Below are 16,927 nucleotides of genomic sequence, written 5' to 3'. Positions count from 1 at the left end.
GGGATTTTTGCTTTTAGCCTCCACAGCCGGCGAAGCCAGAGTAGCCTTGGCATTTCAATGCCAAAGAAATTCCTCTGCCAGAAAAGCAAGAGTGACTTCAAACGCATGAACGCCGATCATGGAGTTAGGGTGTTGTTCTACGTATTTAAACATACCATTTATTTTCGATTAGTTCCTAGTCTATGCCCTGAGTTACCCCATCACGGCCAAATTCGCAGCAGATCTACACTAGACAGCAACCAAGTATGATTTTATAACTAACCAATTTTCAGCCGCCTAATTTTAAAGTGAGACATTCAAACCGGCCGAGTCCTGATGTCTGGGCTTCCACTCTCTTTCTGGTGCTGGCTCGCTAGGTCCGGTACCGGTCTCTAAAACAGGGCGCAGGTTTGGGGCCTCGAGGCTCGGCGGGACCCGTGGCCACCGGCTGCGTTCTTTGTGGGCTCATCTGGTCCTAGGGCTGTAGGTGTTCATCCCCTTGTCGTTCTGTCGTGAATGACCGTCCCTGCGCTCCTCGCTGGCCCTAGATCACTGCTGTGATAAGTACTGTGACCCTGGAATGGAACCAGCTCCCTGAGCCGCAGCTCCGCACCAAAAGAACCACACCGCTGCTGCCACCAAGCATCACAGCGGTCTCGGAATGGGGTCTGGGAGGAGTGAGCGCCGATGGTCAGGCATGCCCCGGCGCATGCCTGTGTCCCCGGGAGGCTTTCAGGTTGGCATGAGCAGCAGGGAAAATATACGACTGCTGTTCACGCAGATCCCATTCCAGAAAGGCGCGCTTGAAGTCGACATTTTAGGAGCTTCCTAGGTCCCGGTGGCGGGAGATGGCGGCGAGAGTGCCTCTTGCGTGGAGCCACACTGCCATCTCCTGGATTTCTCTTGGCACTGCAGCAGCAGCTGCTCTGGCCCGCGTGAACTTCGGCAACACCAGTGACCCCACCAGCGTCCCACTCCCATGGGCGGAGCAAGGGCCCTGTCCCCGGGGATCCTCAGGGAGCCGGGAATCTACGCTGCAGAAGGGGCAATGCCCATAAAAGAGGGCTGTTTCCGCAGTCTCTTTATCGGAGGCAGACAGAGCAAACAAATGAAAGGGTTTTGGTGGGATACCCTAATTGGAGCTGGACAGTTGTAAACTCATTAAGAGCCGAATTCCAGACAGTTCGCAGACCTTCCTTTATAGCGACCCTTACTGCCCAGGCTTTGAAGTTCTTTCTGTCTGCAACAACAGAGGGCGTTCCAACCTGGCGGCGCATTGGGGGTGGGGGCGCCCCATTCACCCGCACCTTGGTCCCCCTTTCCCTCGTTAGAAGACCGGTCAACATTGCAGGGGGCGGGTGAAGAAAAGGAGTTGTGGGGGGAAGCGAAGCAGAATCCTCTGGCTACATCTGGAAGGCGCTTGAGCCTCCGAAGTTGTAGTCAGTCCCCCAACGCAGCCCTTTACACCCCATAAAGGGTAACAGCCCTCATTTTCTTTTATGGCGCTTCGGGGCTTGTCGGTTGCTAGGGCCTGCTTCTGTGGGGACTTAAGCTCCGGAGATGGCTTTTAGCAGTGTAGGATGTTGACCCCAGCCCCCCAACCCTCCCGAGCCGGTTGTCAGGACCCAGTGGGGCATGAGGGTGCAGCTTTTCCATCTCCCGAAAAATCCCTAAATATTTGAAGGGGCCACCTCGTTGTTCATTTCTGGCTCCTATCTATCTCCCGAGCCTCCTCAACAGGCCACAGGCCCTCAGGTTTTGGTCCCGCATCCCTCAGCTCGACCGCCTTACTTCCAAAGGCCTCAGTCCTTTTGGTGAGTCCAGGCTTGGCAAAATTTTTGAGGCACCAAAATAAAAGAATGTCCTTCCCATCGCTGCTGGCTACTGATGCCCAGTGTTTCTGTCCAGGAGCTCAGATACAAGGCCCGAGTGACTGACTGGCTGTGTGAGAATCTCCCCAGGTTTCCTCCCTGCTTCTACGGACCAGCAACCGCCTGAGTCCGGAGTGATTAGGCCTGACCCGACTGGTTTCCACAGATGCCGGCTCCAGCACCTTGCTGAAGACGGAATTAGGGCTCTCTCCCCTCCATTTCAGCCCGGCCCCAACCCAGAAAAGGAAGGTGCAAAGAGCAAACTCACACAAAGTAAAAGAATCAATATATTTTATTTGGCAAAAGTTAAATATCTCAACACAACAATTTGGTCAGTAGGCCTTGAGGTAACTATTGCAAAATATACAGTGTATGTTCAGTCAGATGGAAACCCCAAATTCATCAAGGATACAAATCTACAGTAGCCCAATGGCGGTTTCATGGTGCATAATTTATTATCAATAAAATTAACTCCATTACAATAAGCACTCATTTTCTCCCAATTAAAATTAAACGTAAACCATAGGTAGTAACCCTCTGCACATATGTATAGCTCCGAATCTCCTCACTTCTCCTCTGGTGCAAAAACAATATTCAAGCTTGCTTGATTGTGAATATTTCTTTAATATGGAGATGCTATATACACTGGACACGACTGGAGTCTAGAACATGTAAAGATGAAGACGCCCACATTTCAAAAGTAGAGAAATCATGAATCTATGCATCCTAGAGAACTACCTCCCTTTTCTTTCCAAATGTGATTTCGCTGGGAAATCCTTACAGCTCGTTTACAATCCAAGGTTGACAGTCTAATCACACAGTATTCCACTACAGAGCTATACTCTATGCAACTCTTCTCTCCCCCCCATAAACAACCTGAGTTCAAATTGAATTCTAGCTTCCACAATCACAATGGGTGCCTCACCCAACACAGAAGTTTGAGTCACAAAACGTAATTACCACAATAAAACACAGTGTTCAAGTATTTTGGCAGAGTGATCTGCCACACGAAGAGCAAATTAAATTAACTACAGAGACTAAAAACTATTACAGCCCGTCAACAGTTGTGCATTATATATAAAAAGGTAGTTTTTTTTTCCCCTTTTGCTTTAAGTCAGAAGCAGGTAGATTTTTTTTTTAAATATATATACAAGCAAGCACATACAGCCATCAGCGCTAATGCCCTCCCTTGTGTGTGTGTGTGTGTGTCTTATAGAAAATGGAAAGCTTACAATACCTCCTCCAATAAAGCCGCAGGCCTAGGAGCCAGCCTGAGCAGGGACTGCCAGGCGGAGATGAGGCCTGGGGTTTAGAGCCGCTTTGGGCGGGTAGTGGAGGCCGGGGTTGGGGGACAGGAGGGAGAAGGGGACACCTTTCCTTTTCTTTCTAGCTTGCTCTTTTCTAAATGAGCCCTGACAGGCTCATTCGTCTTTTGCTCGGTCCTTGTTGATTTTCTTCATTTTCATCCTGCGGTTCTGGAACCAGATCTTGACCTGCCTCTCGGTGAGGTTGAGCAGCCGAGCCACCTCGTACCTGCGGTCCCGTGTGAGGTACATGTTAAACAGAAACTCTTTCTCCAGTTCCAGCGTCTGATGTTTTGTATAGGGGCAGCGTTTCTTCCGTGTGGAGCGAGCATGAAGCCAGTTGGCAGCCGGGTTATCTGCGGGGGGGGGGGGGGGGAGAGACACTGGGTTTAGAAGGAGAAGTATCCCGGATGGGTGTGGAGGTGACTCTTGGGGGGTCTCTGGCCGAAGTGCAGGATGCCGCTGAATTTGATAGAGAAAACACAAGGAAGCCCTGGCAGACAGACCGGCAGAGGGTCACTTACAACAGCACCCCCCCACCTTCTCCCTCCTCTCTCCGGTCCCCTGCCCCCTGCCTCCCACAGTCTGCACTCTGTGAAAGAGTGAAATTTGGAAACAATGTTCTTTTTGCCAGCAAAGCAAAGAGCAGGCTGCCTTGTGTTCGTGGGACAAAAGTAACAAGAATTCTCTGTCTCTCATCTCTCTCTCTCCCCTTCCCCGGCTTCTCTGCGACTGTCCCCACTCTGTTTGACCTTCCCGGAAGGCCGTGGGAGCCAGGCGGGAGGCAGGATGCCCCAAGGCCTTTGATCGTGTCTCCACTTTATTTGAATAAATCTGGCAAAGGGACCCTCGTGGCTCCAGAGCCCTCAGCCTCGTCTTGGGCAAGATTTACGCAGCAGCCACCGGCCGAAAGCAAGAAGTGGAGGGAACCGGAGGTCTCCCCAAACGTCCCGGGTCAGCTTGCCCGGCTGCTGTTGCTGCCGCAGTTCGTGAACAATCTAGCTGCACAAAAGACGTCTCTGCCCTGCTTTCGAAGAGCCGCCCAAAGTCTGTCTGTCCCGGGCCTGGTCAGTTTAGGAGAGGGGCGGCAGGTCTCGGCTCTACTCGCTGCGCCCGCCCCGCCCCCTCTTGCTGCAACACCCTCCTCCCCTTCCCCCAGCCGGCCCGGCCTGCTCCACACAGTTCCCTGGACTTGGGGCCCCTATCTGAGGTGTTCCAAACAGCAACTTCTGGTTCTCGACCCCAGATCCCCAAGCTCCCATCGAGGACGAAGGCAGGCTCGAGAGAAAGTTGACTGGCTGGTAGATCCTGGCGGCCAGCGTGGAGGCAGCGGCCGGCTGGCAGGAAGGAGAGACTTACTGGGATCGATGGGGGGCTTGTCTCCGCCGCTCTCATTCTCGGGATTGTTTTCGGAGAAGGCGCCTTCGCTGGGTTGTTTTTCTCTATCAACTGGAGGAGAACCACAAGCATAGTCAGTCAGGGACAAAGTGTGAGTGTCAAGCGTGGGACAGTCACCCCTTCTGGCCGACAGCGGTTCAGGTTTAATGCCATAAGGCCGGCTGGAGGGCAAGCCCGCGAAGGAGAGCGCACCGGGCGTGGGCTCCAGCCAGGAGCGCATGTACCTGCCGTCCGGCGCTGCCGCGGCCACGGGCGCCTGGGGGTGCACGTAGGGGTGGTGGTGGTGGTACACTGCCGCAGGCACCGCACTGGCGCCCGCCGCGTGCACCGGGTTCCACGAGGCACCGAACACGGCCGTCTTGGACTGGAAGCTGCAAGGGCTAAAGTCGGGGTGTTCGGCCAGCGCTGCCGCCTGCCTTGGGGGTTGGCCCAGGGTCCCTGGCGCATAGCGTCCAGCGCCCAGCTCGTCAGCAGCGTCGGCGCCCAGCAGGAAGGAGTCCACGTAGTAGTTGCCCAGGGCCCCGGTGGTGGCCATCGCAGTAGCCCGCGCCTGGCCGGCCCAACCCGACCCGCCGAAATTATGAAACTGCAGATTTCATGTAACAACTTGGTGGCACCAAGGGGGGGGGTGAAGTACAGTCACCTAATAAGTTGCCGGCGCCTGCGCCCCCATTGGCCACGCGCGTCACGTGTCCGCCCGGCAGAACAATAACGCGTAAATCACTCCGCACGCTATTAATGGCCCGGTGTTTTGCAGTCATAATTTTTATAGCAAAAGCCATATGTTTTTATGCAAAGGGATCGCGCCGCTCCACGATCTGGTTTGTTTTAATTGTGGCCAACGAAGATTAAAAGATCAAATCTGGCCTTGCCTCTGTACTATTCCTCGCCACCACCCCCCTACACACACACACACACACACACACACACACACACAGACCCACACACTTCTTAAGCGGACTATTTTATATCACAATTAATCACGCCATCAGGAAGGCGCGGGTCCCGCGTGTGAGTGCGGCCAGCAGAGCCCCTCACATAAAATTAGACAATAATTGAAGCCATAAAAAAGCAGCCAAATCGCATTCTCACTCTACTGTATTTAAATCTATATTTATGATATTTCATAAGGAGTTATTGTTTCGGAAGCCACACAGGCTGGTGGGAAGTCAGGAACGACCAACAGATTCGTTTGCCTCGCTGCGGCTCCCTGTAAAAATTTACGAGGACTTGGAAAGGTTAAATTAGACTGTTGTGTTTGGTTGGTGAGCACCCTGTAAATAATCTTTTCGGTCCTCAGAGACGCGAGTTTCCCCCCAGGCCTGCCTTAAAAAAGTCAAATACAAGGCTTTTCCCACCTCAAACAGCGTGGCCACCTCCCTGCTGCAACACACCATCCCATCGATGGTGCAACCGCCTAGAGTGTGCTGTGGAGCCTGGCTGGACTGTGAAGCCAGCCAGGCGCTCGCACAGCACCCAAATAGTCCCTGCTCCACAAGGGAAGGCTCCACAGAGGAACTGCCAAGGATAAAACTGCCAGCTGCCCTCAAGGGTTTGAGAACCTAATTGTGTCACAAGACCGCCTGGGCCCTGGCCCACGACTTTGAGCACAGGCGGTGCAGTGGATTTGATTCCTCAGCCAGCCACTCTGTTCTCAGCTCCATCATCTGTAAGCCCTCTCCCCAGCCCCGAGCTGGGGGAAACAGGAGAGTTTGTCCTGCTAAAGGGCAACCTAGCCTAAAAGAGGTGCATGAGTACTTGCAAGCGGCCCTTCCAGGGCCCAGTGTGAGCCCTTGGGGGTCCTTCCCTCCTCCCCCCTCTTTCCTCTCCTTTCTCTGACACCCCACCTCCTTTCCATTCTTTCCTCTTCCCTTCACTCTCTTCCCTTTCTTCCTTCATTCCCTCCCTTTTCCTTCCTTCCTATCTCCAGCACACACACACACACACACACACACACACACACACACACACACACACCCTGGTTATTCCTGAAACAGAGCAACAGAGATCCCCAAAACTAGGAGGAGCAGTGGACATTGTCTTTAATCATATCCTTTGGCCAAGTGGAAGATGGTATGTCTCACCCTTAGATTTTTTCAGGAGGATAGAAAGTTAAAAAGGCCACAGCCACTATTGTTGTGTGTGTGTGTGTGTGTGTGTGAGAGAGAGAGAGAGAGAGAGAGAGAGAGAGAGAGAGAGAGAGAGACCCCATCCCAATTCAGAACACAAAGTAACAACTCCTAGAAATTGTAATTAAATTCACGTGTGGATTCTGCGCCTTCCAAGAGCGTGTTTCTCATTACTTCACTATCAGCAAAACCGCTGGCCCCAGACACTCCCCAGCTTTCTCTTTTGCCTTCTTTCTCACAAATAGTCCAAGCAAACACCTTCTAACCCTCTAACACATCCCTATCCCAGAAGACAGGAGTCCCCACAGTATTAGGCTCTATCTCTCTATCTCGGAGGAAGGCTGTGAAAGTCCAGGAAAACAAACCCTTCTTTGCTTGTCAGCAGGAAGAAAGTGCCCAACATCAGGAACTGGATGTGGTTTGTCCCAGATGCCTCAGCGCCCTCCCCCTAATATTTTCCTTTCCCTGCAAATTCCTCCACCTTAATTTCCCCCCACCCCCACCCCACACTCCAGCACAGTCCAAGGTGTTCTAAATATCCTTCAGTCCTCTGAGGTTCAGATTTTCATTGAAGCAATAACCCTGAAGTATAACTCTGCTCTTGATTGTAATTGTCTGTAAATGGCAGAGCATGCCTGGCTGCCCTTTTTGCTTTTTTAAACTTAGTGAGACATGTATTATTATTATTATCATTATTATTATTATTATTTATCATCTTTATTAATTAAAATAGTTTTTAAGACTACACTAGTCTCCAAACAGAAGAATTACAAAATAAGTAGTAATGTGTATTAAGCTTCTGTTTACCGGTGGGCAGAAGGAGGAAAAATTCCCAAAAGCAGATATTGTTCTTCTGAGCTCAGAGATCAGATATTGGAGTATTCAGCTTTTTATTCCAGTTTTTTTAATGTGAAAAGGATTATTGTATGCAAATGCACATCTAGAAACAATAAAGGGGTAAAATTATAAACTACCACATTCTCAACTGAGAATCTTCCTAAAACCTTGGCCTCTGAAAATAAATCCAATACCTGATCCAGAAAATGGCAGAGAAGAGTTGGGAGATAACAGGTTGTTGGCCTGAGCAATGAAAGCAATCCCCAGGCTGGGCTGGGAGTTTTGTGGTCTCAGGGCAGTGTTGTGGGGGGAAGGAGGTTTGTTTTAAGTTTTCCGTGTTGAGAGTGGTTAGGGTGGCTTTCATAGTTTACAATTTAAAACCAATACTCAAATTTGTGCCCTCTTAGTTCCTGAATTTGGCATTGTTTTCGCTCATATAAAACGATCGGGGAAAGTTCCCCGTCTCAAACACCCAGCTTCACGGAGGGGGGGGCTAACATTTTCCGAATCTGCCACCGCTGGCAAGCCAGCTAGCAGTCAAGCCTTGTCCCCAGCGAGGCTCTTTCATCACGGTCAAAGCCCGAGTTAGGACCGGTAAGGCTGGCAGAGCCGGCCTGAACCTTTCAACTGCAGCTCTCTCAGCAGCCAGAAGCCACAGAACCTAGGCTGGGCTTCAACTCCGATTGCAGCCAGTGGAACTGGCGAAGGCTTTCCTGCCCTCGGTGTGGGCACACAAAGACGCCGCGGGTGCCCCCTCAGCGGATCTCTCAGGCAGCGGCTAACGCAAGGCCGCCGCCATCCGGTCGTGATCATAACCGAGGCCTTGTCTGCGCAGAGGCCCACCAGGCCGAAAAACACCGACCTAAACAGCCTCCCTTATGCACCCCTTCCTCGGCACACTCAAACCTGTACACCGAGGGAAAAAGAAACGCTCCAAGCATTCTCCAAGCCACCCCTCTCCCCTCCGAAAGAACGATTTGGAAAGGAAACAGGGAGAGAGAGAATTGAACCGAAAAAAAGGAAGATGCAAGAAAAAAAGGAAACGGAGAGACAGAGAATTGGACCGAAAAAAGGGAAGATGCAAGAAAAAGAAAGGGATAAGAAAGAAAGAAGGAAAGAGGATGAAAAATACGTAAGATATACAGCGGCGACTGGGGAGCAGAGGGCGCGCTTGCAGAGCGAAGGGTAAGCAACAAGGCCAGGCTACCCTCCCTGGCCGGTCCCAACTAGGCCTGGGGCTCTACTGGCCAAAGAATATTCCTTCAGCTCAAGGCAGGGTAACAGTAGTGAGTAGGGGTTCTAGCCCAGCCTTGCTGGAGAATGGCAGAACCCCAGACAGGCGCAGGTCTACAGTAGGGAAAGCTCAGGCTGCAAGCAAGCGCCCCTGACCTTGAATGGCCCGGGGCCCAGAATTCTTACCACGCCCCCGGCGTCCCAGAATCAGCCCCTAACCTGACCGTACCTGCCCCGGGCCTGGTGCGGGGCGGAAAGCGGGAGGCGTGCTGGATGGCACAGTGCTGAGGACTCGAAGCTCCTCCTGCATTGGGGATCCTTGGTTGCCACCGCGGGCCTGGCACGATTAGGGCCTTGATGGCCCGCCTGGCTACCCCGGCTGGTACCTGGAGACGCTTTCAACTGAAGTAATGAAGGCAGTGTCGTGCTGTCGAGAGAAAGGTGGATCCCAACAACAGGAAACTACCTAAATCACCGACCAGTTCTGTAGCTGCAGGCGCCGGGCTGCCTCGCCCGCCGCCGCCTCCGCCGCCGCCACCGTCGCCGCTAAGGAAAGAGACCTGCGATCTTGCCCAGACCAGCCCTCCGCAACCTGCGCCAGCCACTGCCCTTGAGTCGTGGCGGAGCAAGAAGCCCCCAGTCCCTGAAAAGGTACGCCCAGGAGAATGGGAGAGTAAAGGGGAGAAGGGAGACCGAGAAAGGGGGAGGGAAAAGAAAAGGGGGGCGAGAAGAGAGGGGAGACCGAGTGGCGTGCCCAGGGTTCCCCAGATCCTGAAGCTTCGCTAAGCAGAGCAGTGCGGCCGTCGCCTCGGACGATCGGAAAGCGCAGGGGACAGCACCGAGCCCAGTCCTGCGTCTGGCCGGGCCTCTTCGACTTGCTCCCAGCAGCCGCTAGCTCTCCCCCCTCGACTCCCTCCTAGCAGCCCGCCCGCTGAGGCGCGCGCTCCCGCGACCCTCCCCCCCTACCAGTGTCGCTCCCCCCACCTCCGGCGAGCAGGAAACGCGTGGCCTGGCGGAGGGCCGCCAGGTGGGGGAGGCCTGGCAGGGGGAGGGGGTGACCCTGGACAGCTCGGCCCCTGTCCACTTAACCGCTGCCCCAAGCACCAGTGGTGCTCTGTGAGTGGGCCCTCCTCGGATTCAGGGCGTGGGGTCTTCTAGGACCTGGACACCCGCAAAATAACTGGCCTCTGCAAGTCTCTCTGGGGCTCCCGAAAGAAATCCTGTTTAGCGTCCTCTGTCTATGCAGCTCTCCTCTCAACTGAAACCACTGGTCCAAGACAGCCACAATCCAGATATACTAGCAAGTCATAAAACTGAACAAAAGCCGACAAACCTTAAGGCACCAGAGCTATAGGGCCCAGACAAATTACGACCGTCTAGGTAATATTTAAATAGATGCCTAAAGTAATTGCAGGGGGCTCGGGCTAGCCCTCCTGTTGTAAAAGTGGTGGACAGGATAAAGTGGAAGGTGAAGATAAGAAGTCAAAAAAGAGGTAAAATTAAAAAGCTTCATTCCACAGCTTTTATTCTATAAGAACATAAACATCATCTTTTCCACGCACAGCAGCAATACAATATTAATTTATTCTGATTTAAGATTTGAAGTAAATAAAGCTAGAACTAACATTTATAATAACCATAGAATGCATTTGCTTAAACAAGATTGGCAATTTTTCATAATAATAGACATTTATACAGATTTGTACTTATAGTTTTTTCTTTTTCTGCACCTACAGGTTTGACCCTTTTATGCATGTAACTTCACAGTATAAAGGAAATCCAAACAATGTCTCCCTTCTCTAATCTATTTGCCCCAGCCCGCCTAGGCTTCCATGAATTTCAGAAAGCCTTCAAAACAAAAAGAATGAATTAAAACAAAACAACGAGGAAAAAAAAAACCCAACTCCATAAAATAGGGAGAATTGTGGTGTGCTTTTCGTGTGTTACCAATTGGTAACCATTTTAATGACAAAAATCCACTAATTCCATATGTATAAACAAACCTACATTATTTATCAACAGCCAGGATATGGAAATTCAAAGGTAAAAGAAGGGTTTTAGTCAGGCAAGCAAGACCTTAGGCAAAAGGGAAGAGAAGGTTTCTTCTCTTGGCCATTTTTTATTTTCATTTAAAGCTGGGAGCTCTTTCTGATTATTTTTTCTCACTTATTTTTCAATCAGCCAGGTCAAGCCTTTAGCTAACCTGCATGCCCATGTTTTGATACTCTGCTATTGGCCAAGGAAGAAAAGAAGGAAGAAAAGAGAAATCAGGCCTGTACTCCCTGATTAAACACAGCCCAGCACTCCAGGCTGGCGAACCCGGTGGCGGCTCCTTGCACCATTGACCTCAGGCCAGACACCTCAGCGCCTACAATGGAACCTAGGGCTTCCGGCTAAGTTTACCCAAGGCTGGGCAGGAAACCAGTTCCGTGCAGGAGACCTGGGAACCCCGAGGCAGCGAACCCAGCCCAGTCAGGACTTGACAATGAGGACAATCTCAATCTCTATAGAATTTTAGCGTTATGGCTTTTTCCCCCAGAAAACAAGTAAACCAACACCAAGCAAACAGACAAAGAAAAAGTCAGAACAAACCAGCCCTGCATAGACGAAACGGCCCGGGAGTGTGGAAGAGAGTAATGGGGCTCCGGCACAGGTGCGAGTTCTGGGGCAGAGGCTAGAGGCAGAAGGAGGGGTGCAGGCGCTCTGGAAGCGAAAACGCGGCGTTGCCTGGGAGTTTCATCAGGAAAAATTAAAGTTGGCTGTGAGCTCCCGGATTCGGTTTTCTCGGTTCATTTTCTTCAGTTTCATCCTGCGATTCTGAAACCAGATTTTCACTTGTCTGTCCGTGAGGTGGACGCTACGGCTGATCTCTAGGCGCCGCTCTCGAGTAAGGTACATGTTGAATAGAAACTCCTTCTCTAGTTCCAGCGTCTGGTGCTTCGTGTAGGGGCAGCGTTTCTTCCGGCCGCTCTTCGCCGTGAGCCAGTTGGCTGCATTTTCGCCTTTGGAATTGCCTGGAGTTTAAGAGAATACAGAGGGGAAGGTTAAGTCGGGGCCACTCGGGCTGTGCGAGGGGGGTGAATTCTGGGTCTTTCCCATTAGAGGGATGCCCGAAGTCATAGAGAGAGGGTTATGCCCTCCTTTGACTTTCGGAGAACAAGAAATTTCCTCCAAAAGGCATGACAAAATCGAGTGGGCCTCAAATCCACACCCGGTCCTCCCAATTTACATTTTCCTCTACTTTTTTTCCAGGCACCTGTTTTAGCACCACGCTGCGGGGCGCTTGGAGAATGAAAGGCCGGAGTAGGCAAGGCCGTACATCTTGAACTTAACGCCTTTCTCTGCCTCTCACCCAGTGGCAGGGAAGCATTTCCTGCGGCCCCCAGACTGGGGGTAAGGGATGCTTATTCGGACAAGAACCCTGCAGCTTCACTGACTTACCCTAGACCCCTAGATTGCTCTAGGCCAGAGGAGAAGGACATGGTTGGGCCTAAAGTTCTGGAAAACCTATCCTAGGGTCAAGGGCTGTTCCGCCCCTGTCTCTCCAAGAAACTGGGGTGTGCAGCTGAGCGACACCGAATTCCAAGGGAAGGGAAATGGCCACTCCTAGGTTTTCAGTTCAGGGCCCAGGCGTCCTGGCGGGATTTGCCTTTTCTTCTTGCAGCAAGAATTCCCGCCCCTCCAGGAACTTTGAAAAAGGCATGGGGGATCGTAAACTCGAACTTCGCCGGTTAATGGGCTTATTTATTGGCGCTGGCGGCTGCTTATTTTGGATGCCTTACAAACATCCGTGCTATCTGCAGGCGAGCCACTTTCCCTCCCCGCCCCTCCCCCCGCGTGGGCCGCGCTGAGCAGGCTGGGCTGGGGACCAGGGCTTGGGGGGTACTCGGGGCCACAAGAAAGTGCATGCACAGGAGGAGGGCAGCTCACTGGTGTCCTCATCCCCCGAGTGAGTCTGGGTGATCTGGGGCCAGCGCTAAGGACGTCTTGGTGTGGGACACTAAGCCGGACATGGATTTTTTACAGCGTCCCCACGCCCAAATATTAAAAACAAGTTCAGAAGGTCAGCCTGCCTTCAGCTTGGGCCAAGGCCTGCGGCTGCCGCGCGCGCGGGCTCCTGCTCCTCGGCTCCTTCCTCGTGGGTCTGTCTGTCTGCCCGCCTGACCTGAGCCCTCGGTTGCGCTCTGCTTACCCAGGGAGTCCTTCTCCGGCGACGCTTTACTGTTTTCAGAAGGGGCCGGGGACAGCTCCTCAGCCGCCGAGGATGACGCGTGCGCCTCCTCGTCGCCCTGCGAGCCGCTGCCACCACCGCCGCCACCGGCGCAAACCAGCGTGGGTGGCGGCGTGGAGTCTAGGGCTCGCTCCTTCCCGGCTGCCTCGGCCGAGCTCGAGGCCAGTGCGGGCGGAGGGTCGAAGCCGCGCCCCGGGGGCTGCGCAGGGAAGGGACTGGCGAGCTGCTGCGTGCCACCGCCGCCGCCGCCGAAGCCCTTGGCCGTGCCGTAGGCCTGGGACAGACGGAAGTAGCCCGGCACTGGCACTCCGCTGGAGACGCCCAGGGTGCAGCCGTCGGACGGCGGGCCCCGCGGGAAAGGGGCCAGGTCCGCGGTGCCCGAGCCTTTGGGGCATTTGTCCGCAGAATCGTAGAGGCAGTAGGAGCTCTCTTCTTTGATGTTCTGCGCAAAAGAACACGAAGTGGCCTGCGGCGGGGGCTGGGGTGGCTGCGGCGGGGGCGGCGGCTGCTGCTGGGGCTGGGGCTGGGGTGGCGGCGGCGGCCCGTCGGGAGGTTCCATCCGGCAGGAGCGGGGCGCGTCCAGCCACAGGTCTAGGGGCGCGGGCGCGTAGCCATGCGTCCCGGGACCCAGGCCCCCGCTGCCACCACCACCACCTCCTCCGGGCGATGGCGCTTCATTGCGCTTGCTGCCTAGCGCGGGGAAAAGCCCGCAGCTTTGCAGCCCGTAAGGCAGGTCGCTGGCCGGCGGCAGGTAAACCCCGCTGTGGGCGTAGTAGCCGCCTCCGCCGCCCCCAACGCTACCGCCACCGCCACCCGCCTCGCCTCTGGCCGAGCTGATGAGCGAGTCGACCAAAAAAGAGTTCGCGGCAGGGCTCTCCGAGCATGACATTGTTGTGGGATAATTTGGCGAAGGGAGCAGATAGCCCTTTCTGGCTGACATTTCTTGTGCAAAACATGCTGAATACGATTAGCAATCCCCCCGCACCGCGGCGGGCGCCCGCAGCCAATCCCGAGCCAGAGTTTGCACGCGACCACTCCCAGTTTGGTTTCGTAGGCGCGGGGCCGCTCTCTGAGGGCGCCCTCGGAGCCCGCGATTGATATAAATATGTAATCTGTATTGATGGGCCAGAAGACGCACGCCTGACACCTATGGCCCGAAGGCCAGAACTGTGGGGGCTGCCTCAAAGTGGCAGTCGGGGATCTAGCTCTTGAGTCTGCAACACCCCACCCCCCCCCCAGCAAAGAATATACATGGAAGCGCCCTTGGGCCCTGTGCTGTTAACAAGTGGGGTGTTTATGATGTGCACCCCAGCCATCTTTGGGTGCTCCCATGTCTGCCGTGAAGTAGCCACGAGTCCCTGTCGCCCCTTGATCATTTAGGCAGGCCCTGTTGTAGTCTCCCCGTTCTGTTCATTTCTGGACCTGGAGGTGGTCCTGGTTCTTAAATTTGGCTTCCCAAAGTGGCTGGTGTGGTCCTAAGCCTGGCAAGACCCTTGGAGTGTCCAGAATCCACAGTAACCTGGAACCTGGCTGGTACCACATCTCACAAAGAACGCTGTCTGAAAGGCATTGGCTGATCACTGCCTGGCTCCTCAGTCCCAATGACTTTCTTACTCCATCCTTGGGCAACCAAGATTTTTCTCCTTCACTATGCTCAGTCTATTTCCATCTTCCAAACTTGCATAGCTGGCTTAGTGAACTGAAAATCAACAGTCTGGCAACCCTAGCAAAAGACTTCCCACCACCCTCGGTTCAGAGTCAAAAGCATACATACTCCAGTTATCCAGAGGAGACCCACACTCACTTCTTTGGGGGACTAGAATGTCGGCCTGGGGCCTCTAGTCTTTCTGCACTCCATGGGAGAACTGAGGGGGAAATCTTGGAAGAATGTGCCCAACAAATATCTCTGCCACATTGCTTTCTCTCTGGCTTTACTTTAAGCCTTAGCATTCCTATGCTTCCTGAGATTATGACAAAAACCTGTCACTACACTCTTGTCTTGCTGTCCTCCTCTCACGCACCCCCCCCCCAAGGCAAGGCTAAGACAGTCCTTGTTCCAGCCATTTTGTAGTACAGTGTGCACATTTTAACAAGGTGGTGATGAGGCAATCCATTCCCTGGAAGGCTAAACTAGATTTGGGCCCTATTGTAAGAGACTCTAGAGACCAGGAGCTTTGCTTAGCAGATACTGGGTCCTACGCCGGGGTGCTTTCTTCAGCAATTGGAAGTGGTCAGACACACTAACCCCCAAGCCTGTGCCTCACATCGAGCTCAGGAAATGTGACCTTTTCCGGAGGGATCCAGCGGAGCTTGTGCAGTTGATGCTTTGCCCCTGACCTGTAACCCACAAGGTTACAAGGTCTCCAGGATACCCTAGGCCTGCCAGCTCCAGTTGGAACAGGGGAGTTACTGACTGCCCAGATCCCAGGAACTCCATTATTCAGACCTCTGCAAACGGCAGAGAAAGGTTCTTACAGTTAGATGGTCATGTTCCTGTTCCTCCCAGAATGGATCCAGCCACTGGACAAAAACAACCCTGAGAGTGAAAACCACACAGGGCTAGGTAGAGGCTGGCTTCTGGCTTCTGAGACTCAAGCAACTGAGATTGTTTGCAGCTGCTTAGACAGCCGCGCCCAGGAAGCTGTGCTTCTGCTAACATGGGGAGGCATCCTTGCCACTTCTACCTCTGTCTCCCCAAGGTGACAATCTGGGAGGGCTGGGTAGCTAAGCATTTGAATGTAAATGAGAGGAATGGAGGAAGAAGGAGGGGTGGATGAAGGGGACAAGAAGGTGAGAAAAAGGAGAGAGAGAGAGAGAGAGAGAGAAAGAGAGAGAGAGAGAGAGAGAGAGAGAGAGAGAGAGAGAGAGAGAGAGAGAGAGAGAGAGAGAGAGAGAAATTGAACACAAATGAGTATCAGCTCTCTGCAGCTGGAATTTTCTATCTAAAGCAACCACTCCAGAAAATAAAAGCTGGGTCTGTGTGAGATGTCATTAACTATCTGTTTTGCTTCTGTGCCCAAGGCCAGGCCTAGAGCCAGAGATCCAGAATGCAGCAAAGCTTCAGAGCTGTTGACGCTTATGGTCCTACCTTAGGCTTCCAGGATGTGCTTGGTCCGCACTCTGTTCACTAGATAGGTGGAAGTCTTGTGTTCAGCATATCACCTGGAAATGCCCTGATGCTGGGCTGCCTGAAAAAATGGCACTTTGCTCTTTAGTGATGCAGATCTCTCTATGTAGAGCTGTTATGTGGGGAAGTAGGTCCCAAGAGTGCTAAATGCTCCGTTAGGAAAAGGAACACCAGCAGGCCAGCAGGCTTGTGGACCAGGGTTAGAGCCCTCAGCTGGCCTGCCTAGATCTCAGGCAAAAAGGAGTTTCCCTGGCTGTGGTTTTTAAAGGACAAGTGGCCATTGGAGAGTGTTTGAGATAGCAGAGACTACAAGAATAAGAGAAAGACAGCGATAGAAATGATAGAAATATAGCATCTTTCTTAACCTTCCAGGGGTTCAGGGAGCCCTCTGAGTAATCCTAGGGTAGTTCTGACTTTTATTGTATGTAAAACACAAATCTGCATTCCCCTGATTTGACCCTTCACTTTCAAGGAGTTTATAGACTCCTAAAGCCTTCTCCCCAAATTCTCCAGAGCATCCAGGACTCCTCTGGGACTCAGCAGTCCCTGCCTATTTGTCTGGCAAAACAAGCCAGGTGCCCAGCTGCAAGCCTCTTGGGCTTATCCTAGCCAAGACCTTGTAGTATGTCCAAATGGGCTTCTAGGCTGGATGGGATCCAGAAACCTACAATTGCTGACCAAGGTTAAAAAGTCAGCTCCGGTACTGCACATAAAGGGCATTTCTGCTAAAGACTGGAGGAATTAGATTGCCTGCCCCACAGACCATGGCATTGGCGCTTGGCTTCATCAGCCTATGTGGAGAGCAGACATATTATTCT

At 52.9% G+C, this 16,927-nt stretch overlaps 2 protein-coding genes across 2 annotated transcripts; both read right to left on the bottom strand.

Annotated features, from left to right (window-relative positions):
- Positions 1-3,227: 3,227 nt before the first annotated feature.
- Positions 3,228-5,305, bottom strand: Hoxa9 (homeobox A9). Its single transcript, XM_051202842.1, has 2 exons — positions 4,514-5,305; positions 3,228-3,510 (listed from the first exon to the last, which is right to left on the bottom strand). Exons 1-2 carry the CDS (start codon positions 5,085-5,087, stop codon positions 3,272-3,274), a joined length of 813 nt encoding a protein of 270 aa, XP_051058799.1. The 5' UTR covers positions 5,088-5,305; the 3' UTR covers positions 3,228-3,271.
- A 6,071-nt stretch (positions 5,306-11,376) lies between these two features.
- Positions 11,377-14,175, bottom strand: Hoxa10 (homeobox A10). Its single transcript, XM_051202821.1, has 2 exons — positions 12,944-14,175; positions 11,377-11,765 (listed from the first exon to the last, which is right to left on the bottom strand). The coding sequence occupies exons 1-2, from the start codon at positions 13,920-13,922 to the stop codon at positions 11,491-11,493; spliced, it is 1,254 nt and encodes a 417-aa protein (XP_051058778.1). The 5' UTR covers positions 13,923-14,175; the 3' UTR covers positions 11,377-11,490.
- Positions 14,176-16,927: the final 2,752 nt, after the last annotated feature.

This window comes from Phodopus roborovskii, unplaced genomic scaffold (assembly GCF_943737965.1).
Source record: "Phodopus roborovskii unplaced genomic scaffold, PHOROB, whole genome shotgun sequence".
NCBI classification, from domain to species: domain Eukaryota; kingdom Metazoa; phylum Chordata; class Mammalia; order Rodentia; family Cricetidae; genus Phodopus; species Phodopus roborovskii.
This window is presented reverse-complemented; position numbering and strand designations above follow the sequence as displayed.